Source organism: Tarenaya hassleriana, unplaced genomic scaffold, assembly GCF_000463585.1.
Source record: "Tarenaya hassleriana unplaced genomic scaffold, ASM46358v1 Cleome53, whole genome shotgun sequence".
NCBI lineage: Eukaryota > Viridiplantae > Streptophyta > Magnoliopsida > Brassicales > Cleomaceae > Tarenaya > Tarenaya hassleriana.
Window position 1 is genome coordinate 758,294 of NW_010967966.1, and position 23,619 is coordinate 781,912.

Consider the following 23,619-nt stretch of genomic DNA (forward strand, 5'->3'; position numbering starts at 1 on the left):
GTTGAATCGAACCCAAATCTACTATTATTTTTAGGAAAAATTTCAAAAAAACGCTCAATTTTCAAATTTTATCAAAAAAACACTAAATTTTATTTTTTGTCAAATAAACCTTAAAGTTTTTAAATTTAACAAAACAAACACTTAAATCTTCTATGATTATTAAAATAATCAAAATGACTGACGCAGCACAAAGATATGCAAATAGGTCAGATTATCTTACTTAGGTTATTTTTTTGGATCACTAAAAAAGTTTAGTGTTTTTTTAATAATCGCATCACTTAAAAAATTCAATATTTTTTTTAGATTCATTTAAAAAATTTAATGTTTATTTGATAAAAAATAAAGTTTAGTATTTTTTTTGTCAAAATTAAAAAATTCAGTGTTTTTTATAGAGTTTTTTCTTATTTTTATTGCTATTCGATTTTATCCTATAAAACCAATTAAATACATAGAATATCAGGATTAGCATTTATGGAAATAAATATATACATTACTAGAAAAACCAAGAAAATGTATTAATCTTGATAAGTTAAAATATTATCTACCTTTAAGTATATTTTTTGTTTTTGTATTCCATGATATGAATAAAATAACTCATAGCAACGGTACTCTGGAGACGCTCCTCAAGTAAAAAAAGACGAAAATGCCCTCTCCCTCGCACTTTGAACCCTTCTCCCTTCCCGGCTCGACTTCTTCACCGTTTCATTCTCTCCCTCTCCTCCTAAATCCGACCCCTCCGGCGATGCTTTCGCCCGCGGGATGCCAGCCCATGGCCGGAGCCAACTCTGAATCCGGTTCGGTTCCCTCATCCGAACCTGAACGGCTCTCTCTTCAACTCTGGTTGCCGGATTCCTCCGTATGCGTCGGCGGAGAAGTTCATCCGTTGCCGCTCGAGGTCCGCGAGCCAAACCGGCGGCGGAGGATGAAATTGACGAGTTCTCTCGAACTCTCCGGAGAGAGGTGTCTGAGGAGATCGCCAAGGTTCAGTTGTAAATCTCCGGCGGAGGCTGGCGTCTCTCCGGCGAATCCCGGTGGTGGTAAGCGGCTGCTGATGCTGACAGACGGTGTCTCGGTTCGGAGATCACCGAGACTCGCGTCGATTAGGGGAAAAATCGACAATGGAGGTACGCCTCCGGTCGTCGGAAGAGTTGGATCGAAGATGACAGAGGGTAATGCTAATAATTCCGCTCCTGCCAAGGTTAGTCTTCGTACATTTCGTTCAGTTTGTTAATAAACTAAATTTATTTCTGAACGTTTCTTCGTAAAAAATCGCTTCGTTAATCGTTGAAATTTGTAATCTTTGGTTAAGAGAGGAGAATCTGAAAGTATAAATAAATCAAATTGAATATGAAAGTATAAATAAAAATGTTGGAGGGTAATGCTTGATTTACTCTAAATATAATTTCATTAATTATGTGCCGTTCTTAACGTCGAATGCATCGTCGTCACCGGAAATTCTATTAAGAACAGGTATACTTAAGGTTGTATTCATTACAAAAAAAAAGTTGTATTCATTAATTAAGACATGAATCTTGCTTTAAATCTTTCTGTCTGAAAGGCAATGTACTTTTCCATCACGCTTTGCCGTACAACGTAGAATCTTTGTTTTTTTTGACACTTTTCTCACATTTTCTTCTCTGCTTGTTGATTTTTTTTTTTGTATGAAGAGGGACAGCTCGGATTCTCGAGGAATGACTTTCAAGTAAGTAGAGCTTTAACCGGTCCTTTGATAGGGGAAATTACTAGTGAAAGAAGCAAGGTCATTAGCGAAAACCACATTCTACAGTATTTTTGGAGAATTAATCTTTAATAATCTTCCAAAACCATTTGTCCCCCATCACAATATTATTAAAGATCAATCAAGTTATGGATTTTAATTTAATTTTTTCGTGGGAAATCATGAATGTTAATGGACAGTTGTTTTTGGATAAATGGACGCTTTGAGGATCAGTTTCATGAATCCAATCATGTGGACTTTTAGTTCCTAAGTTTCTACCTTTTCTGCTCCATGTTACAATAGCTCGTGTGATTTTCGTTATGCAAATTGATTCAGAGATATAGCTGCACTTGCCATTGGCTTGGAGGACAGCATTTTGGAAAGTGGAGTTGAATGCAAAAATGTTGAGGGTGGATCAAGACTGCGGTATTCGTCCAAGCCTTTACTTCTCAAATGGAAAGATGATAATGACAGTGTCAATAAACCGTTGAGGAGGTCCCCGAGATTCACCAAAGTAATGGGGAATGGTGAGAGGGAAGAACATGTGGCAACATCTAAAGAAAAGCGGAAGACTATGTCTGAAATGGAGAATGGTAAGAGGGAAGAACATGTAGGAACATCTAAAACCCAAATGAAAACTATTTCTAGTGACAAGCCATGCCGAAGATCTCCGAGGTTATCTGGAAATGTTGAAAATGGCTGTGCAGAAACTTTGAACATAATGAATAATCATGGTTCAAAATTACGCGTTAAGCTGATAAGAGGAGCTGAGAAGACGGAGAAAATTAGCAGGAAAAATGGTTTTGATGAAGATATGCTGAATTATGAAGATGTTGCCTTTGTTTCTTCTAAGCAAAACGTGACAGTTTCGGATTTGAGTTACACCAAGCTAATTGGAGATGCCGGAACTGTAGGAAATTCTACATTTTCTGAGTTAAATACTGCAGAAACTCGTCTAGCCACCTTCAAGACCGATGAAAATGGATATAAGAAGACATTTTTAAACTGTGATCTCAATTTGCCTGTGGAACAGGAGATGGAGGGGTGTTCACTCCTTGATAAAACACTCGACCACTGTTCTTCTGATAAGGAATTACAAGAGGAGTCGCGTACAAGATTTACTGTGGTTGAACCCTCTAACTGCGACGAGCAGCCAGCCAAGAAGGTCAAGATCTCATCGGAAAACTCCCATGTGAATATTTCTGATGGAGATATTTCGAAACAAGCTGCAAGTGCTGCTACCAATTGCACTGAGGCAAATGGAGACCACATATTTCTGAATTTGAATCAGCCACCAAAGCTAACCCAGGTAAATCCCAAAAAGGCGACATGGGTTGCTGTCCTTGAGCAGGAAGGGAAGCTTGAACATAGTACTTGGTTCTTCATCGGAGAGCCAATACCCTTCGAGGAGGCCCTAGAGAGATGGCGTTGGAGATATGATCTCAAGGTAGGCACCAATACTTTTAGCTTTGATTAGTTTTGTTTAGTCGTATGATACGACTCATATCTAAGCGTTTATGAAGTTACCTGAAGTTAGAGATTGCAAATTCTTAAAGAGTGTGCATACAGAGATTGCAAAACTTGATAGTTTTCTGCATTCTCCACCCTATTAGATGGTATTTGGTTTTCACTATGACAAATGATCTTCTTTGGTTTTCCAAATCCATGAGGTTGAGGTCTTAGGAAACTGAAAGGGACTGTAAGTCACTGTTTCCTGTTTGTTCTCTCATTGTCATATGGTGGATACATAGAGCTTCATATTTAAGATAATAGCCAATTAGAAATGTTTCCACTGGCATCCAATTTTAGTTGTCTGATAAATCCAGTTTATTTCGCCTCAGAAAACCATCTTTTGACTCTTTTGTCATCGTTCTGTTTCAATGCCAATGTTACTTACTGCATACATGATTTCAGTATAAAAATATTTGAATTCACGTTGACTTAGTGGGCCTTCTATTACTTTGTTTCTCCTACATCATCTCTGATTATGAAATATGAGTTTTGTTGAGTTTTTCAGAAAAGCAAATCTAGGAGCAGAGGTCAACAGTTAAAGTGAGTATTAGATAATATATCAATTTTCTTTTTGTTTTATATCGGTTCTTATATCACGTCTCATTATTTTTTACATTCATTTTCTGGAGCTATTCTTTTGAAGTGATGATGATGAAGATGAGATTGTTGCAAGTGTGGAATGCCATTATTCTCAAGCAAATGTCAATGGGAGGACTTTTAGCCTCGGAGACTTTGCATACATAAGGGTAAACACATGTACATAATGAATTTGGAAAGAGCTATTTTTCTTTTCGTTTGACATTATATAACGGTGTATTCTTTTCTTCAGTATCCTTTGACAACTCCTTTTTCGCTTTCTCAGTTGTTGTTAAGCAACTTTAGGCTTTCAGAAGCCTTGGATTTACCTAACATATTTCGTGTGTGTTGTAGAAGATAATAATCTAACGTCCATTTCCAAATCAATGCCTTCCTCATGGAAGCAAATTCACAGGGTGAAGAACAGAAACATGTGGGCAAGATAATAGAATTCTTCAAGACAACAGATGGAGAAGGTTACTTTCGAGTTCAGTGGTTTTACAGAGCAGAGGATACAGTGAGTACATGAGTTTCACTCCTTACTCTGTGTATTTATTTGGCTGCAGTAATAATTGCTTCATTTTTCAAATGTGTTTTAGGTAATGAAACAACAGGCCGCTGCTCATGACGAAAGGCGTCTATTCTATTCCACTGTAATGAATGACAATCCGATAGATTGTATTATTTCAAACGTTAGCATTTCACAAGTTTCACCACGGGTATGCTTATAAAGGTCCTTTTGTTGAAAAAGAAAAGAACTCTTTTCATGAATGTGAAGCATCCTTTTCGCTTCCCCATGTTTGAAAAAATAAATTTGGATTTAATGTCTTATAAATCAAATCTGTGACTTTTAGTTTCATAATTTTTCAGGCAGGACGGAACCCCAGTTCCATACAATCTGACTTCTATTTTGATATGGAGTACTGTGTGGAGTATTCAACATTTCGAACCTTGAGAAACAGTAAGTATTCCTACTGCTTAATCAGCTTAGATACAGTGGCTTATGACGATTAACCAACTATCAAGGTATACTATGTTCTGTGTAGTGTAGTATATAGCTTATGTTCTGTCTAATTTTTCAAGCAAAACTGATGCTACAGTACTGAACCTCTTTATCTTAAGATCCTAGGAATATTGTTGTACTTTGTTGAATGTCAACGTGATATGTGTTACTCATTGACTGATGAGATGACTTGAAGGTAGAAGTACAGGGTGACATATGTTGTCTTTCAGAACAGTGGAGTGAATAGTGGATTTGATTGTGATATCACATGTAGATTTCAGTTCCAAACATTTTGTAAAAGTACAATAACGGTCATTCTGGAAATCTTTGTTTTTTGTTGGTCCCAGATAATTCTTCCGAGAACGATAATATGCTGTTATTGCCTCACATCAAAGCAGCTCCTAAAACATCCACGGATGGTCTTTTGGTAAATGAACATCAAAGCAGAGAGCTTACCCTGCTAGATCTTTACTCTGGATGTGGCGGAATGTCAACTGGGTTATGTCTCGGTGCCAAGATTTCTGGTGTTGGTGTCATCACGGTAATTTCTTTGAAGCTATATTTATTTGTCCCCGTTTGGTTAAACATGCTACAACTTGAGCTGTATTCAGTCAGGTCTACGAAATATCTTAGTTCCTTTCCTTTATTTTTTTTCAGAAATGGGCTGTTGATCTGGAATTGTCTGCCTGCCAAAGTCTGAAGTTGAATCATCCAGAAACACAGGTCAGAATATCTTTCGTGCGAATTATTAAGCCTTTGCCTGCAGAAATATGCAAAAATCTGATCATGCTGTCCGCTTGTTATTTACAGGTTAGAAATGATGCTGCTGGAGACTTCCTCCAACTTCTGAAAGAATGGGATAAGTTATGCAAGCTCTATGCATTCGACAATGAACAGAGAGCTCATAAATCAAGATCTATGGTCTCGGAAGTAGAAACCAGTGAATCTAGTTCTTCTAGTGACTATGATTCAGAATCTGACGAGTTTGAAGTTGAAAAACTGGTTGATATATGCTATGGTGATCCCGGCAAAACCGGAAAAGCTGGTCTAAAATTTAAGGTACTTTAGGAGGCATTGTTATTTCTGGAATTAGCCTTATTGTGCAAACTTGCTGTTGAAGGTTTTATTGCTTTCTTAGCGTGTGAATAATGTCCTTTTTGAACTTCTTGATCTTCCAAAGATGTATGTTCTACGTTTATTGGCTCTTTGTCGGCATTTTGTAGTCTTGTGAAGAGAATTTCTACTCATAGCTATTTCATCAGGTGCACTGGAGAGGATACAGCTGCAGTGAAGATTCTTGGGAGCCAGCTGAGAATTTGAGGTGCGCAACTGACTCTAATTTCAAAGTTGTGTATTGTCGTCTGAATCTAATTCTCTCGTTTGTAATTTTAGCACCTGTCAGGATTCCATTCGGGAGTTTGTAAGGAATGGGCTCAAATCAAAGATCCTGCCACGTCCTGTAAGTTCTCTTTTCTCGTCTCTGATTTAAATGCTCAACCACCTCAAGTTTTATACCTGCACCAGAAACATTATATTGCATAAACCATCAAGACTTCGTGTTAAATTGTAATCCAGGGCGATGTAGATGTGATTTGTGGGGGCCCTCCTTGCCAAGGCATTAGTGGCTACAATCGCTTCAGGAATGTTGATTCTCCATTGAATGATGAAAAGAATCAGCAAATTATAGTTTTTATGGACATAGTGGAGTTCTTGAAACCGAAGTTCGTATTGATGGAAAATGTTGTTGATATTCTGCGGCTTGACAAGGCTTCTCTCGGAAGATATGCTTTGAGCCGTCTTGTGAACACGAGATACCAAGCAAGACTCGGTATCATGGCGGCTGGTTGCTATGGTCTTGCTCAGTTTCGGTTGCGAGTTTTTCTGTGGGGGGCTCATCCAAACGAGGTGAGTGTTATATGTTTTAGCTCCTTGTTGTAGTCCCAGCAAATCCAATATCAGTAGCTCTGTGTTAAAGATTGAAACAGGGAGATCTCTGCTGTATCACCAAGATACAACAATTTGTAATTTTACCATACTAAATGTGACTTGAGTGAATTGCTTTCATTTAATTTGAATGTATATTAATATCCTAGAATTCTTGAAAGATCGAAAGAAAGGGAAAAATCTTGCAACTATTCTATGAATTATGAAGTATTGAACTTCCTTGTGTGCCTATTAGCTATGTCTGTCTGTCTTGATTTTGTCATTTCAGCGTATGCAAAATTTTTTAATTTCATTTCAGATCCTACCCCAATTTCCACTCCCGAGCCATGATGTTATTGTTAGATATTGGTCTCCTCCTGAGTTTGAGGTAATGTTATCCTTTAACTAGAGTTTCCTTGACACCTTCTCTCTTTGACCTCTTAACACATCCTAGCTTCATGTTGCAGCGCAATGTTGTTGCTTATGATGAAGGCCAGCCCAGGGAACTGGAAAAAGCCCTTGTTCTACAAGATGCAATATCTGATCTTCCTCCTGTATGCATAACATATAAGAGATCAATTCGGTAATATGGTAAAATCAATGAACAAATAGCAATATTTTGACTTTGCAACTATTTCAGGTGTCAAACGATGAATCGTGCGAGAAAATTTCCTATGGAAGTCTCCCGGAGACGGATTTCCAGAGATACATTAGATCAACAAAACATGGTAGTAAAGCTACTGTTTAAGATTCAGTGATTTCTGGGTTTTGTTGTACATCACTCTCTGAACAAGATCGCAACATTTGATTGGGTATATAATGGATTGGCAGTTGTGATCTAGTTTAAGAATTAGGAATTCTCTTGTCTAAGCTGCAACCTTCATGATGCTTGATTGAATGATTACACGTGCATATGCAATCACAACTACATGCATATCTATATAATCACTTCTTGGATTTTGCTTTCTCAGAGATGACAGGTTCCGAAGCCGATGGCTGTACAAAAAGGACAATGATGCTGCATGATCACCGGCCGTATAATCTGAATAAAGATGACTGGACTCGAGTTTGTCAGATTCCAAAGAGGAAGGTAATACAACTTTTTTGACAATATAATACAACTTTGATTCTCCAGTCAAAAGATTCTCACGTATAGTGCTTTACAGGGAGCTAACTTCAGGGATCTTCCGGGTATAATCATCAGACAGGATGGCACAGTCCGCCGTGATCCATCGATGATGCCGGTTGTTCTGCCATCAGGAAAACCATTGGTAAGGGATCTTAGTTCCACTTTATGGAGTGAACCATATGGAACATGACAGAAAATGAGAGAAAAACTCTGAATTTCCCTGATCTGCGTATCACAAGCATCGATTTTTTCACCAAAACAAAAATCCGAGCTTTTGTGAAACTATTTATTCAGTATTTTTGTGAAACAAAAATCCCCGCATGTTTTAACAGTTTCAACATTTGTCTCTCCTGTAGATTCCGGACTATGTCTTTACGTTTGAGCAAGGGAAATCTAAACGGTAACCAATCTCATGTCTACTTTGCCTGAAACCGTTGTTAAAATTTGTATATAAGTCGGGTCCAATTGCCATCTTCGCAGGCCATTTGCTCGTCTATGGTGGGACGAGACAGTTCCAACTGTCCTGACATTCCCAAGCTGCCGCAACCAGGTCTCCTTCCGTTACAACCCTTTTATTCTTTCATGATTCCAAAGTTTTCGGAATGGATTTCGAATGAATAATGATACCAGTTCTTGAGTGCAGGCATCATTGCATCCGGAGCAAGATCGGATGTTAACCATACGGGAATATGCGAGGCTTCAAGGTTTCCCTGATTACTACAGGTTCTGCGGGACAACCAAAGAGAGGTAACTCTCTTCAAACCTCATAATTACAGAGAATTTACATAATTCCGGACTTCAGATGTCACTAAGAAGAAACTCAATATGGATCATCTAAAGCTGTAGTTGTGTACATGAAAACTTGCACATTTTCGGGCCATAAACCTCTCAGATTTGGATCCTGTTACCGTCTTTTTTCTTCTTCTCTTTTCTATTATCGCAGATATTGCCAGATCGGGAACGCGGTGGCAGTATCGGTTTCTCGTGCCTTAGGTTACACTCTCGGGATGGCGTTTCGGGGTGTGGTAGGGGACGAGCCTTTGGTGAAACTTCCGCCGAAGTTTTCTCATTCGAGTTACCTCGAGCTGCTAGAAACCACTCCCCATTCTTAAGCACAAAGGGTTTAGAAATCAGTTTCAAATAAAAAAAAGAACCTAAGATTCATTCATAGACCACATTTTTTTCAACCTCCTCTGTTGGTTGGTTCTATTTAGACTGTGCCTTGTTGGCCCCGACATTATAATTTCTTCTGATAAGTTGTATTCTTATAAAATATAAATCATCGGCATTCATGTCTTTTATATGTGAAGGACGTGACAATTCACCTATGATTCTATAGCGTTACTTTACTTCCTCTTTGTAGAAGAATATGTAATAGAATCTTTGTAAAACACCAAAAAAAAATACTTTCAAACTCGAGGGAAAAAATCTATTCAAACCTTAATTATCCATAAATCTCTAATCTTGAAAAATTTATCGAACAACATTGTAAACTAAAAACATCCATATAAAACTTTAACTATCTATGTATCCAATTGAAATATTAGAATTTATGAAATTAACTAATATTTGTTAATTAATCTATTATCAACAGTTTTAAATAGATTTATAATAGTAATTTATTATAATATTTTAAAAATTATGATTGAAACTCTTAGATAATAAATATAATAATTTAATAAAAATTATGGCTTTTAGATGTTTATAATTTTTTTATATTTTATTTGGATTTATGGGTGATTAAAATTTTAAAATGGGTTTTTTTGAAGTTAAAAGTTTTTTAGCTGTTATTTTAATTTAAATTATATTTGGATTTCAGAATTTTTTGAGGTTTTTTCTTCTAAAATCTACTATGCTATAAAAGAAAAAAAATGGAGCCTTTTATTTGATTGACGTGAGAGCGAAATCCGGGTTTTCTCGCTCGGGTCGGGTTCCGTTGCTCGCTCGACGACTCCATATAAGTAAGGACATTTTCGAAACCCCTCGAATTAGGGTTTTGTGGGGTTTAGCACACTGTCAATGGCTGTCCGGTTTCTCATTTCGCGAACTTCGACGGGGGATTTCCCTCGGCGTTCGCTCTCTCCTTGCGTCTCTGGTTTACTCCGGAACTTCATTTTCGGGGAATCGGGTTGCGCCAAGCATTTTCTTCGGAATTCCAGATGCTTTGCGACTGCACCAAGCTCGGGGCTCGATCAGGATGGTCGCGTCCCTGCCACCGTTATCACAGGATTTCTTGGTTCCGGTAAGGTATGATATCGAATTTTTAGTATTTACAGAGCTATTGATTTCGTGGGCATTAGTGTTTGTCCTCGATTTTGTCGGTATGAAATGATTGGACGCCTTAGTTACCTTCACCGATGATTCTTCTTAGTTTCATGAAAGCAAGGATCACACTTAACTGAATAAGTTTGGTCATTTGGGTTTTGGTCAAATTACGATTCGTTGTGATCAAAGAAGATGAATGGATATAAAGCGTACTTTGTCTTGAGGCTCTGTATCCATTTATTTTTGCTGAGATTTCTGACCTTTTTTTGGAAATTTCAGACAACTCTCCTGAACCATATCTTGACATCGAGTCATGGAAAGCGGATAGCAGTCATAGAAAATGAGGTACCCGCGTCATTTTGAATACAGGATATTTTGCTTCAGATAATGATATGCAGATATGTCGATGCTACAGTTTGGCGAGGTTGACATTGACGGATCTCTGGTTGCTAGTCACTCATCTGCTTCTGAGGATATCATCATGGTGAATAATGGTTGCTTATGCTGTACTGTACGCGGAGATTTAGTCAAAATGCTTCTTGAATTGGTTAAGAGGAAAAGAGACAGATTCGATCATATTGTCATAGAAACAACTGGTACCTGATTCTGATAAATCTCATATTCCATGAATTTGTATCTCCTGCCCTGTTGGCTTTGGTTTTGGAATATTCACTTTCTTGGGTGATGTCTGGAATAGTCCAGATTAAATTGCGTTAGTGCAGTGCTTCATTTCGAAAATTAGTATTCTTAATGTGGGAACTAACTATTTCTAGTTGTTGACATTCCTTGTAAAACAGGTTTTTCTTTTCTTTCGACCCTAAAGTCTTCTGAAGGAAAACGTGTGACAGCTTAGTATTCATGTTGTGCGTGCTGTTATTGTCACATGTGCTCAAATGGTTGAAATTTATTTGGGATGAATGGGATTACATTTGACTGAACCCGAAACATCAGAAATTGATAGTGGAAGAGTTACTTGAAGACTATTAAACAGGGTTTTTGCTGATTGTTCTAACAACCATCTGATCTTAGTTGGCTGTCAGTAAAATCGTTTTTCATCTCTGATCTTTTTCAGGTCTCGCGAAACCAGGTCCTGTTATTGAAACATTCTGTAGTGATGAATTGGTTTCAAGACATGTAAAACTGGATGGTGTTGTTACTCTTGTCGACTCCAAACATGCGATGCAGCATCTTAATGAAGTGAAACCAAGATTTGTTGTCAACGAGGCAGTTGAACAAATTGCATATGCAGACCGCATAATTTTGAACAAGGTAAGATTTCTGCATTTGACTTCAAAGATATTATATTTTTGTTAACATATCGATTTGTCTGATGTAGCACGAATTTGATGAACTACCAAATAGACTGCTGTTCTTAAAGGAAAAGCTGCTAATATTTTTATTTTCCAGAACATGTATAATATTCCTGACACCTATAATTGGTTGTGATATTTTCTCATATGCTTTGGCAGATTGATTTGGTAACCGGACCTGAGATGGAGAACTTAATTGCGAGAATTAGGGTATGTGATTTCTTAGCTTGTGAGCTCTCTTTGTTTTATCCTCAGTGAAGATGAATTCCCTGTTTTTACTCTTTTTGATGGTAAAATCCAACAGCATATTAACTGTATGGCACCAATCAAACAAGCCAAATTTGGAGATGTTGATGTGGACTTTGTTTTAGGGGTCGGAGGTTATGATCTTGACAGGTAGCTTCTGCTGTATATGTCCTTTTTATTTGCCTTTCCTATTATGAACCATATGTCTCTCATTTTTAACATATCCGAATTCTATCTGTACGTTAAACTTGTATTCTAATGGTTCAGCGTGTTCTGGCTTCATGGAACACCTTGTATTTCCCAGAATTGAATCAGAAGTCAATTGGGATGGCTCAAGTTGGGAGGAGGATCATGAACATCATCACCACGAATGTGGTCATGGTAAGCATCAGCAGTTTCTCGTCTGCGTATTTCTCTCTTTTTAGTATAAGAAGGTAAAGCACAAAGGAATGACTTGTCTGGTGTGTTAGTTTGGAAGCTAACTGATGCTGGTTTTATTCTTTCTATAAAACAGTTTGGTTATTTTGTTAACTTAGAACTCCTTTCAGAATGACGTTGTTGATTCTCTAAGCATTCTTCCATTTGCGATTTCTCATTAAACTGTGGAGTGATATAACACAGGAAAACACAAAGGACATCAACATGACCATGTTCATGACTCTGCCGTCACGAGTGTTAGCATCGTCTCGGAAGGCACCCTTGATCTTGATGAGGTAAGCTACTTCCCTTGTGTTTACTCATCTTTTTGCATATTCTCCATGCTCTACACTAACCCTAGTTCCTGATTGATATATATAAAGATCTTGTGGCAACAAAATCGATTTATCAAGTTCGTCGTAGAGAACTTATTACAGTGCCTTGATATTTTCCTGTAGGTTGATGATTGGCTCGAAAGACTGATAGAAGAAAAAGGCGATGATTTGTACAGAATGAAAGGCGTGCTCTCCGTTAGTAACTCCGACAACAGATACGTTTTCCAGGTTGATATGCATATATATATATATATATATATATATATGTTCTTTTAGTATGATAAACGAGTAGTCTTATTCTAAACTGCTGAGTTTGGTAATGGCGATTGATGGACATTGCAGGGTGTTCATTCCATATTGGACGGTTGTCCTGCCAAAGAATGGAGCCTCGACGAAAAGAGGATCAACAAACTCGTATTCATAGGTAGGAATTTAGATGAGACATCACTCAGGAAAGGCTTCAGAGGTTGTCTGACCCAGTAACAGAGCTAAACTCGTGTTCTCTGTGTTGTAACTTGTAACCGAAGCAACCTTAACCGGTCGAATTGAAGTAAACCGGGTTCCCTAATTCGGTTTTTGACTTATTGTCTTAACCGGCTAAACGGCCTAACATTATATAACACCAAAGCGGGAATATTTTTCTTCCTAATCGGCTGCTGCGCCACGTGTCCTTCCGCCGGGTGTTTCGCAAATGACGCTTATGCCCACACCGTCGTCGGACCCACCATGTGGCTTTTCGAATATTCTGTTCTCCATGTCCGCCGGAAGAATATTCCACGCTGGCATCTACGTGGTTGTGGCATGCCTCTCAATGTTTGTCCTGCGACTTGGTTTTCTAACCAAATCGCTGCCGTTGGATTTTTATTGGGGTTGACTTTTACGAAATCGAGCGGTTGAGAATAGAGGTGTATGTAACGTTGACGTACGCTTGATTGCTGCTGAAAGATTTCTCTCGGTGTCTGTCGCTTTCATGCAAAGGCCCATCTTCAGATTCGGCGCCGGTCCTTTTAACTAACAACAACGAGTTCATAATAAAACGTTACAAAAATATAACATTTTTTTTTGCCAAAACAAGAAGAGGGATACTTTTTCTTTTATAAAAATTAATATATTTTCACTTCTCCCTCCACATGGAATTTTTCTTTTTTAAGTGCAAGTTTAATTAAATTTATTAAATTAAACTATTAAAAGCTAATAATCAAATGTAAATATATACATGTTATGTATAAAAATAATTCTCTATTTACCAAGATTAATAGCTATTAAAAGAAAACTTTGGTAATAATGGGATAAAGACTGGAATGATGACAGATTGCCGAATTTACCAATGTGAGACAAAATCACATAATTAAATTTAATAACAAAGGGAGAAGGTTCATTATTCAAATTAAATTTAATAATATAAAAATGTTTTTTATTCGGACATGTCAATCCAATGGGTAGGCAAATAAATATCCAAGATGCGGGGTCAGGTTCCTCCACCCTACCCCATGTTACAACCCGCAATATTAATAAAAAAATCAACATATATATATTTATGCGAAATATTTGTAACTTGCTAGTATACAAATACATACAATTAAATAAATATAAGGAGCAGACGGTTCATGTAATAAATTATTTCATTTTGAGTATTATAATAAAAAAAAAAAAAAGTAAGGGGCAATGCATATGAAAAAGAGTGAAGGTCGACGTCAAGTGGAGATTCTGTTTCCATATTGTCGTCAACCATCATTTCACCATCGATGACTTTCTATCGTCTATCTTTCCCTCAATTCGTCTCTCTGGCTTTCCCGGAAAATATCACCGTCTCCGATCTTCACTCTCGGATTCTTCTCGCTCCTCGACCTCGCGAACTCCTTGTATCTGGTCTGATTCGCGTGCCTTAATCTCGATCGCCATTGTTGAACCTCTCCTCCCTCCCCGAGGAAATTTGAATTTTATGCGAGTTGAGAGTCTTCTCCAGTCCCTGTTTCGCAGTTTTGTCGTGATTATGTTTTGAAGTTTGTAATTGGTCTTTGATCGGGTTTCGTTGTTTGTACTGCCATTGTTGAGTATCGATCTCTTCCCTCCCAGAGAAAATTCGGATTTCAGCCAGAGGTTCTTGTCTGCATTCTAACCGCCCTTTTTTAGGGTTTCGTTCCTCCCGAATCGCGTTTCGTAAATTTTTCTGGCATTGCTGGATATCGATCTCCAGCCTCCCGGAGAAATTCAAATTTGAGCCTGAGAGTTTCGCAATTTCACCACCAAGAGATTCAGAGAGAGAGAGAGAGAGAGAGTCCGATCGGAGCAAATGGAGAGGATGAATTTGGGAGGAGGAGGCATAGGGTACGAGAACGGGGGAGTGGTGATGACGAGAGATCCAAAGCCGCGACTGAGATGGACCGCCGATCTCCACGATCGCTTCGTCGATGCCGTAACTAGGCTTGGCGGCGCCGACAGTACGTTCTTCTTCTTTTGTGTTTGATTCTGTGCTATAACGTTAATGGGTTATCATCAGAATATGATCTAATGCAAATTTCGATACAAAGACAGTGAAAAAATTGGTGGAATTAAGAAATATTTGCATCTATTTATGTTTGCAGAAGCCACACCAAAGTCGGTTCTGAAGCTGATGGGCTTGAAGGGCTTAACATTGTACCATCTCAAGAGCCATCTACAGGTGCTCTTATTGCCCACACACGTGTATGTATGCATATGTGCAACCATAATTTACAGAATATCGTCTTTACAATGTGTGATTTTGGTTTTTATGTAGAAGTATAGACTTGGTCAGCAGCAGGCAAAGAAACAAAACCGAGCAGAACATGACACAGAGAAAGGCGGTATGTGAAGAAACTCTCTTTCCAATATTTTCCCGTTTCGTTCGAAACAATTGCCACAAAAACGTATTCGTACATATCTCAGGAAGTTCGTATGTGCAATTCGACCGTCATTCTCAAGGAGCATTCTCCAATTCATCAAGAATCGACGGTCTACAAAGGTATGCCTCTGTATGCTACAATTCTTTTGCTCCTAGCTCGGGTGTCTTGTTAGTCACCAAAGGATCCAACTTTATTTACCACATGATCCTAAACACATTTTTTAATGGTGTGCGTACTAAAGGATGTATCCCATGAATTTATGAAGAATAGTTGCCGTGAATTCTCACGTTATTAACAAAAAAAATAAATCATGATAGTTAGTTGGCAGGGACATAATTTTAGTTACACTAACGAACATCTAACCAAACAGGAACATCCCATTTGGAGAGTCATTGAGACATCAGGTTGAAGTGCGGCAAAGGTTGCAAGAACAGCTCGAGGTAATATTAACAAAGATGAATTGATCGATACATAAATAATATCCTTTTGCGGTTCAACTGCTGAACTACATTATCACATCGTTATAGGTACAGAAGAAATTGCAGAGGAGAATAGAGGCACAAGGAAAATACTTGCTAGCATTACTAGACAAAGCACAGAAGAGCCTTCCAACCTACACGAATATTCCCTCTGATGAGGATGCAACAAAGGGTCAATCACCATACTTCAATCCGAAGCTTTCGGGGCTTGTAGAAGGTAACAATGGAGATGAAAAGAATGGAAAGATGGATTCTATAACTGGTTTCCCGAACAAAAGTGAATCAGAAGATTTTCGAGTAAGTAAACAGAAAGAGAAGAGAGAAACTGGGGATGGTGATGATAAAACAGATCCTGGGTTGGTGAATTTTGACTTGAACTCCAAAACCGGGTGTGATCTCATCACTTCAGGGAACTTTGGAGTGGAGATGAAGATGAAGCCAAGTGTGTTTGCAGATAGAGACATTAGGTAAAGTGACCGTTTTCTTTACTTTTCTTTTTTTCCCCATTTTTCCTGTTACCAACCTCTCTGATCCGATCCTCGACCTGATTGGTCCGACCTGATGATACTGAAATCGCATTTAGTATTGAAGTATATCTGACTCCAAAGTTGGATTCGTAGTAAAATTAGGACGAAAAAGATTCTGAGAGACAGAGAAGAGTTGTTGTAGTTCTGGTTTCTTGTTGATTACTTAAAAAATGATCTATTTATCGTTACGAATACTATGTTATGTTGAATAGCAAACAAGTTCCAATTGGTTTGAACTATATTATACTTTTCCTGCAACTCACCCAGCTTTTGATTACATTTTCACTTAATTTTTGATAAGATTGTTTCCGTTAAAAAATAGAGCAAATGGTAAATACGAGTCGAGTATCTGAGGTCGAGGTTGGAATCGATATCATGGTAATCGGGTACCTAGCTAGATACGTGCGGGCATCGGCCGGTGAAGTGAAGCTAGTCGGCTATAGTTACTTGACGACCGGAATCTGAACTCGAATCTATATTAGTCTTACCGATAAACAAATATCGAACATTTCGGATACGTGACTCACGAACGAATAAAAAAAATACTCACCGTCACCATTCGGGATGCATCGCAATTTCTGATTACGTTTCGTTAAGATAGTTGCCATTGGCTACAATACATCCCACGATTATGGAGCCGATAAAATACTAATCATCAATCGGGTACGCAAAAGCCCATTGGGTCTATACAATGGGCCAATCTCAGCCCAATAATATAACATTCCATTCCCATAATATTAGGATGTGACAAGAAAAATTAATGTGATAAATAATGATAACAACTATTTGCTTTTTCTTTCTTACTCCTATGATGGCCTTTAAAACGATGTATGTGCTGAAACGCAACACAAGTAAAGAAGAAAGCAATGAGAGGAAGAATGAGGGAGTGCGTATTTCATATAGGCAATGCACACCAAATAAGAAGCTCCAATGAGAATAATGTTTAGGGTTCAGGACCTTAGTCTGACTCCAGCTTAGGGACTATGGCCGAGGAGAGCTCTATGTGAGAGACCCTAACCGCACCAATAAGCCGCTCCGGCAATTCCTCTGGTGTATTTGCCTACAAAACTCACAAGAAAAAAGTCGAGCAAATCGCGGATATAACGAACGAACGAAACAAAACATGTATGAGGTCTCTCATATGTTTCATTTTTTGGGGGTGGGGGAGAGGAGGAGATGAGTTTTTACCTGTACAAGGAAAGCCATTTCAACAACTAATGATGTGATTACTCCAATGACGAGTCCCAGGACTCCATTCGCGACGGTCGATGAACCAATATCCACGTCGATCTACATCAAAGATTTCGGTTATTTTTGTTGTTGTTAAGAGCTTCAAGACAATGGGGGGAGGGATGATTACTCACTTCTAAGTAGGTAGGACCGCGGATGTAGTTGCAATCCACTGCTTTCCCCAGAAGACATGGTGTGCTTCCCACGCTTTGCCGTACTATCCATGATCCCTTTGTATTTTATTCGTAAACATGGCAAAAAAAATCAACCGAGGAAGAATACGACGAAAACTGAAAACATCCCGTGTCAGTTGATTAACATAGACCTACCTTAGGAACTAAAGGTATAAGCTTCAGACGACTATTCCGAAATTCATCGTCGCCATCAACAAATCGTTGCAAGAGGGATCCAGGTACGAGATCCTTCGTCACAAAATAAAATACCATACTGTAGTGTGTTGATCCCGGAACCTAGCAAACAACCAGAATAACCATCAGCCAAAAGAAAATTCCGCACATAATGAATGTTCTGAACCCTACTACGTTTTCACAGGGAAAGCTTACTTGAACATTTACCACCAATGAGAATAACCCCTTCTCTGCAGCAACCTGATCAAATTTATCCAAACAAAATAAAGTTTGACAGATCTTTCCAGGTGAAGAAAATAAAACGTCTTGAGAATCGGCAAAGGATAAATTTGTAGAATCGAGTAGAGTAAGAATAGGATAATGAATCATCTTCGGCTCACTAAGGTGATTATAACTCTTACTTGTGCTGCACAGCCCTTGCGTCTGACCACATGATCCATTCTCTTAGTATCTTTGAACCAATCGACAGCGACTAGATCCATTAGATGCTTCCCAGCAGGAACCTTCAGTAAAATTTAAAATTGATTTGAAACAGGACTAAGCTTTAATGTAAAAGAATTGCATCTTAAATTCCACAATGTAATCAGGTGAAAGATTACTTACTTTTCCTTTGTCATTACAGAAACTCTTGCCTCGAACTTTGAAGTTATTACCATCTGAATTTCTCCAGCAGTTACGAGCGTTCTCATGATCATCGCGTCGTAAGTTACCCGAGAAGCAAGATAGATCGATGTCGTGAGCAGATTCTTCTGAGATTTCAAATTGAAAAAGAAATGTGCAGCTATGAGCAATCTTGATGCTTCAATAGGATGCATATCAACAAAACAAGAAAGAAAAGAATATCGATACCATCTGTTACCTGTTCTCTTGACATCGTTCTCAGGCTTATTTGTTTCAGGCTGACATAGTACGAGACAAATAGGATCACATTTCAGGATGCTGCTTTAACATATAAAATTCAAAAGAAGTGTTTTAATGACCCAACCTCTTGTTCTGATTCAGCTATCTGAAATTCATCATCATCGTCAGAGTCTTCATCCATTAGCACAGAGTTTCTGCTGGCAGCATTTGCTTGGTCAGCAGAAAGGGCAGGCAAATGCTGAGGCTTTCCACTTTTGCTCAAACCCAAGGAAGACGATGCCATATTAACCATGACAGGAATTCTGGGAGGAACACCTCTATCATCTGTCTGTGCAAACCACTCACGTAATCCTGTAAAGAATTGACACGATTATTCAAAGATAGACAAGTAAATACAAACTTCATAATGTACCCATGATAACTTACCAGCAACACTATTCAGCATTTGCAGAAGACAATGCTGTTGAAACGCTGGAAGATAACCCACACCCCATCCTTTTAAATCAAGCTGCATTAGATGTTGCACCTGTGTTCTGGGCCGCCCGTTTCGAGGCTTCAGTGGGGCAATATTAAATCCTCCACCTAAAGAATCAAAACATTTTTTAAATTACAATGTTGTACATTATAGAATAAAACATTTTTGTTAAAAACATGGACCTAAACATACTCTCAAGATGTGCCCGGACATATCCAGGTTGTGAACCACAATTCTCATGCTCCCTAGAACGAAACAATACCACTGCACAACAAAAGAAAAATAAATAACGAATAAATGGTAGAAAACCAAGGGTTCAGTTTCAAGCATATGAGTAAAGCGGGAAGCAAGATACCGTAGCTCCCATCATCATTACGACGCCAATAACGAACATAACAGAGATCACGAGGCCACACAGCCCTGGAACCATTTCAACAATCATAAGTATAATACAACAAAGCTTGTGGAATCAATAAAACAACAAAGTTAAATTCTCGATTAAAATGGAAGAATCCCCATTATTGTTTACCCCATTCCCCTACCTTTTCCAGCGACATGGTACTATGGTATGCATAACAAAACCAGAGACACCTCTGCATACCACCTACAGCACTACTTCATTTAGGATGCATCAAGAAGACTGGCTTGGTTTTCAATCAAATTATTGCATTCCATTCTTTACAAGACTGATGAATTGTGATACTATAACTGAATGATATTTTTTTTAGGGTCAACTTACACTGGAAACCAGTCAAGCTGAAGTCTATGGTAGAGTACTGCTGTATGACCATCCACCTCTTCCACTAAGCTCCCATACTGAAAGCTGCAGTCCCACCTGCCTCAAACCAGAAGACATGTGGAAAAGGAGAATAATACTTCAGTTCAGATATAGATGAGAATGCTTGAAAAAGCATTTATGCAAGCAGAACAGATATTGAGACACAGAACGTTTCGAGATAGGGGCATTGTCTTAGGATGATTGTATTGAAAAAATAAACACATAATGCTACAGCAATGTGCATAATAGTATTAAGAAAGATTTAGAAAAATCAGCCAAACCTCTAACTATAATAGAATGAACAAGGACAAGCACCAGTAAAATGATCTCGAGTAAGCAGACGAGGAATGACAGAACTGGAGACAGAGAAACACCTACTCATAACGAGTTCCATCCATGCTCATGACAAGCTCAAATATCTCCTCACATGTGGCCTCCACTACACCGACAGCCTTCATTGCTCTGCTGCAGCTTCTTGGCTGCATCCACAAACTATAAATGATGGTTCTTGTCTAACCAATGATACTATGTAATCAACATCAAATCACTCCACAACGGTAAAGTAAAATATAGAGAACTGTCATACAAGGTAATCAACTTCAAGAAGTTCTTCAAATATCCGAAGCCCTGTCAATGGTATAGATAAAATTAAAACATTAAACCCAAACTCAAGCTCTATTTTTTTAATTTGAGCCCAGATCCTACAGCTGTGAATATTTAGCAGCCAGTAGAAGCACATACTACATGCATTAGGAAAGTGCCAGAGCCTAAAATGTTCAACATAGCAACCAAGATCCCATAATCTTCTGCAGATTGGATGGGTAAAAGAAGCAATACTTTTCAAGTTCCTAGCACAAAAAGCTGCACTCTAGCAGTCCTGCAAATACACTACCATTTTGGCATTGAAGGAGGCGCCAGTGTTTTCTGGAAAATGCTTGGTTATTGGTATTCTGGTTTGAAAACTCTGCTTCAAACTCCTTAGTCCAGTCAAGAATTTGTTCAGGTGGCCCTGCAAGTTTAATTGAGGTGATCAGATTCAACTTATGACGGGAGCCGACCAAGTTCAAGAAGAAACAGAACTGAAAAGAACCATTTCCAATCGTTGTCCTCCTTAATAAATTATTACGAGAATCATCTGCATCCTCCAGCGCACTAAACCTGAAGAAAGATCCAGATATTTTTTTGCATAAATATAGGCATAGAAATCTCAGCGAGAATTAAGATATAGCGTCGAATGTCAACAAAAATGATCTGAGATATTACTGGGCACTCTCCACATGAAGCACTACATAGATAAATGACAGCCATAGATAAACAAGGGAAACAGCACTACACTATAAATGAAACAGAGTATAATTCTATGATAAGTATTTACAATTAAGGCAGAGAATCCCATGCTTAAAAAGCCTAAAAAGACAACAGTTATCGGAAAATAAACATAAGTTGTGGACAGAAATAAAGAAATGACGGCAAATAAGCACTCACTGGCTTTCGTGGTCTGACGATGAAGCAGTTCTTGCGCTACCCATTCCAGATTTATATTCAAAAGAAACATATTGCTGACCATTTGCAAGTGGGGAATCTTGATGCTGCACAAATGCACAATAATCTCATAAGCAACAATCTATAAATTCCAACATTTGCAGCTAATTACCTCAGGCGTCCTTATTTAACCAAATATGTCGGAACCATGAAACAATGACAGCTAAGCTACCAGATAGTCCTAGAAGAGACCCTTCCCAACCCAAATAAACCAAAGCTACATCTAGAAAAGCTTAAAATATTGGGCACCAATTTGGAGGTTCCGATGACAAACCTGATCTATAACGGACTCAATTTTCTCCTTCCACATTAGTGCTTCCTGGATGTTGAATGCTGCCATCTAGCAAGAACATGCTCCGCATGAATTAACCAGCATCATTAAATTGACAAGTATAAAAGAAAGAACACAGATAAACTACACAATGAAAATGCTACCAACAGCAACAGAAGGACTTTGAGTCAAACCGATTATCAGTAAAACTACAAAGCTGTGAACAAAAGAATCCATTAACTAAAGATAATTTCACCCAGTGATGTGACTATCATCAATACTAAAGTAGCGCACCACAATATAGCACTGTATAAGAATATGATTATCGTGACATCAAAATCCAAGTAAGAAGTACAAACATTGCTAGTGATTCTCAGAAAGTAAAGTGAAGTGTAGATACCGTTATTCTATGGTGGTGCTCTTTTTTGTTATAGACGGACAGAACATAAACCATCTGCAAAAGAGAGGAGCCGAGAAGAAATGAAATTTCAAAGCATAAGTGATATAATAATCAAAAGGTTAAATACGACTCACATGTCCATGATGAGTCTTCAAGCCTCGATCCTCTACTCTGCAGTTGCCATCAATGACCATGGTCTTGATAGGAACCTGCGTTATGCATAAAAAAGCATCTCTCAGCAAAACTTCCCAGGCATTCGAGGAGAGAAATGGGTGAAACCCACACGACACAAAAAGAAACAGAGAAAAAGAGATTCCAAAACCCAGAAAAGAAAAAAAAGCTTCATAATCCATCGAGCTGGGAATTTTCCCTTTTGCGTATGGCCCTACTAGATTCAGTTCACTACTTACAGCAACATACTTTCAACTTGGAAAATGTCGAACTCCAAAACACCAGTTCAAGTCTCCAGTGACATATTTTAGCGAATTAGCATAACTTATGACTAATCTGACCCAAGAAACGGAAAGACCTTCAAAATCAACCCAAAACAAAATTCAAACGTAAAACAGCTAAGATCAAACAGAGAAGGGGAGAAAAAAGGAGAAAGACTTGGAGGAATTAGTTCATTCATGGGATCCACCTGATTATCCTGCGGTTTCTTCTTGTAATAAGCCAAAAGCCGAGGTTCCAACACGAAATACCTCATATGGATGTAGGATCGTCCGATCTTCCTCCTCCCGTACCTTACCATCCATCCCTCGTAGACAACCTTAGACATTGTCCCTTCTCACACCCCGATCGGAAACAATTCCCACGAGGAAATCAGAATCTTAGATCGAAATCAAGTCTGTATTTTTTTTTTCCGGGGGAGATCGGCGCAACAACCTAAACGACGTGATTAGCCATGGCCGCTCCAGCGCCGGAGTTGGAGGGCCACCGGAATCTGAGTTGGATCCTCAGACACCTCTGCCGGCGTCGCCGGAGACTTATGAACCCACAGATTTGAAAATCCACCAACCAAAAATAAAGCGAAATTCTAACTTTTGACAGAACAGTAAAATCGAAAAGCGAGAGGGAGATAGAGCATTTATATGCAACAGACAGAGATTATCGCATAACTAAACATTAATATATAAAAAAGGAATCATTCCAAATAAGCAAGTTAAATCGTAATAAGTACGTCATTAGCATTAAAATTACTCATTTATTTAAATTAATGAGTTAGGTAACATAGAGAGGAGGAATAATACATTATACAATCGGTTTAATACAGCACTAAACCTCCTTTATTTTTGTTATGCGGTTTTATCACCCAAACTCAATTTGATTGTATTCAAATTAGTGGCAACACTTTCATTTATATATTCACATACTTAATATGACTTTTCTCC

General features: G+C 38.3%; 4 protein-coding genes across 9 annotated transcripts; 3 read left to right on the plus strand and 1 right to left on the minus strand.

Annotated features, from left to right (window-relative positions):
• The first annotated feature begins 649 nt into the window (after window positions 1-649).
• On the plus strand, window positions 650-9,188 carry LOC104798456 (DNA (cytosine-5)-methyltransferase CMT2). Of its 3 annotated transcripts, none has more exons than XM_010520546.2 (23): window positions 650-1,198; window positions 1,668-1,702; window positions 2,054-3,164; window positions 3,735-3,769; window positions 3,873-3,975; window positions 4,221-4,322; window positions 4,405-4,524; window positions 4,676-4,766; window positions 5,156-5,349; window positions 5,466-5,531; window positions 5,619-5,867; window positions 6,071-6,129; window positions 6,201-6,267; window positions 6,384-6,713; window positions 7,051-7,119; window positions 7,199-7,285; window positions 7,372-7,459; window positions 7,703-7,821; window positions 7,898-8,002; window positions 8,217-8,260; window positions 8,341-8,410; window positions 8,491-8,607; window positions 8,804-8,896. In XM_010520546.2, exons 1-22 carry the CDS (start codon window positions 743-745, stop codon window positions 8,572-8,574), a joined length of 3,684 nt encoding a protein of 1,227 aa, XP_010518848.1. In that variant the 5' UTR covers window positions 650-742; the 3' UTR covers window positions 8,575-8,607; window positions 8,804-8,896. The 3 variants fall into 3 exon arrangements, with proteins under 3 accessions (XP_010518848.1, XP_010518846.1, XP_010518849.1); XM_010520544.2 differs by having other exon boundaries at window positions 651-1,198; window positions 8,504-8,607; window positions 8,804-9,188; XM_010520547.2 differs by lacking the exons at window positions 650-1,198; window positions 1,668-1,702 and having other exon boundaries at window positions 2,139-2,310; window positions 2,751-3,164; window positions 8,504-8,607; window positions 8,804-9,188.
• Window positions 9,189-9,813: 625 nt separating this feature from the next.
• Window positions 9,814-13,017, plus strand: LOC104798457 (uncharacterized GTP-binding protein YjiA-like). Of its 2 annotated transcripts, none has more exons than XM_010520548.2 (10): window positions 9,814-10,107; window positions 10,405-10,470; window positions 10,541-10,721; window positions 11,198-11,394; window positions 11,595-11,645; window positions 11,740-11,831; window positions 11,986-12,062; window positions 12,303-12,394; window positions 12,557-12,661; window positions 12,776-13,017. In XM_010520548.2, the coding sequence occupies exons 1-10, from the start codon at window positions 9,880-9,882 to the stop codon at window positions 12,914-12,916; spliced, it is 1,230 nt and encodes a 409-aa protein (XP_010518850.1). In that variant the 5' UTR covers window positions 9,814-9,879; the 3' UTR covers window positions 12,917-13,017. The 2 variants fall into 2 exon arrangements, with proteins under 2 accessions (XP_010518850.1, XP_010518851.1); XM_010520549.2 differs by having other exon boundaries at window positions 9,973-10,102.
• A 1,069-nt stretch (window positions 13,018-14,086) lies between these two features.
• Window positions 14,087-16,491, plus strand: LOC104798458 (myb family transcription factor PHL11-like). Of its 2 annotated transcripts, none has more exons than XM_010520550.1 (6): window positions 14,087-14,874; window positions 15,019-15,118; window positions 15,200-15,258; window positions 15,341-15,416; window positions 15,668-15,737; window positions 15,825-16,491. In XM_010520550.1, the coding sequence occupies exons 1-6, from the start codon at window positions 14,727-14,729 to the stop codon at window positions 16,245-16,247; spliced, it is 876 nt and encodes a 291-aa protein (XP_010518852.1). In that variant the 5' UTR covers window positions 14,087-14,726; the 3' UTR covers window positions 16,248-16,491. The 2 variants fall into 2 exon arrangements, with proteins under 2 accessions (XP_010518852.1, XP_010518853.1); XM_010520551.1 differs by having other exon boundaries at window positions 14,089-14,874; window positions 15,019-15,095; window positions 15,192-15,258.
• A 441-nt stretch (window positions 16,492-16,932) lies between these two features.
• On the minus strand, window positions 16,933-23,289 carry LOC104798459 (protein ENHANCED DISEASE RESISTANCE 2-like). 2 transcript variants are annotated; one of them, XM_010520553.1, is made up of 23 exons: window positions 22,869-23,289; window positions 22,363-22,437; window positions 22,229-22,282; window positions 21,832-21,897; window positions 21,501-21,604; window positions 21,106-21,173; window positions 20,908-21,024; window positions 20,602-20,642; window positions 20,394-20,494; window positions 19,977-20,072; window positions 19,593-19,657; window positions 19,430-19,501; window positions 19,189-19,344; window positions 18,887-19,113; window positions 18,761-18,800; window positions 18,505-18,650; window positions 18,303-18,404; window positions 18,097-18,141; window positions 17,863-18,003; window positions 17,668-17,763; window positions 17,492-17,593; window positions 17,261-17,363; window positions 16,966-17,138 (listed from the first exon to the last, which is right to left on the minus strand). In XM_010520553.1, the coding sequence occupies exons 1-22, from the start codon at window positions 23,004-23,006 to the stop codon at window positions 17,262-17,264; spliced, it is 2,154 nt and encodes a 717-aa protein (XP_010518855.1). In that variant the 5' UTR covers window positions 23,007-23,289; the 3' UTR covers window positions 16,966-17,138; window position 17,261. The 2 variants fall into 2 exon arrangements, with proteins under 2 accessions (XP_010518854.1, XP_010518855.1); XM_010520552.1 differs by having other exon boundaries at window positions 16,933-17,363.
• Between the last annotated feature and the right edge of the window lie 330 nt (window positions 23,290-23,619).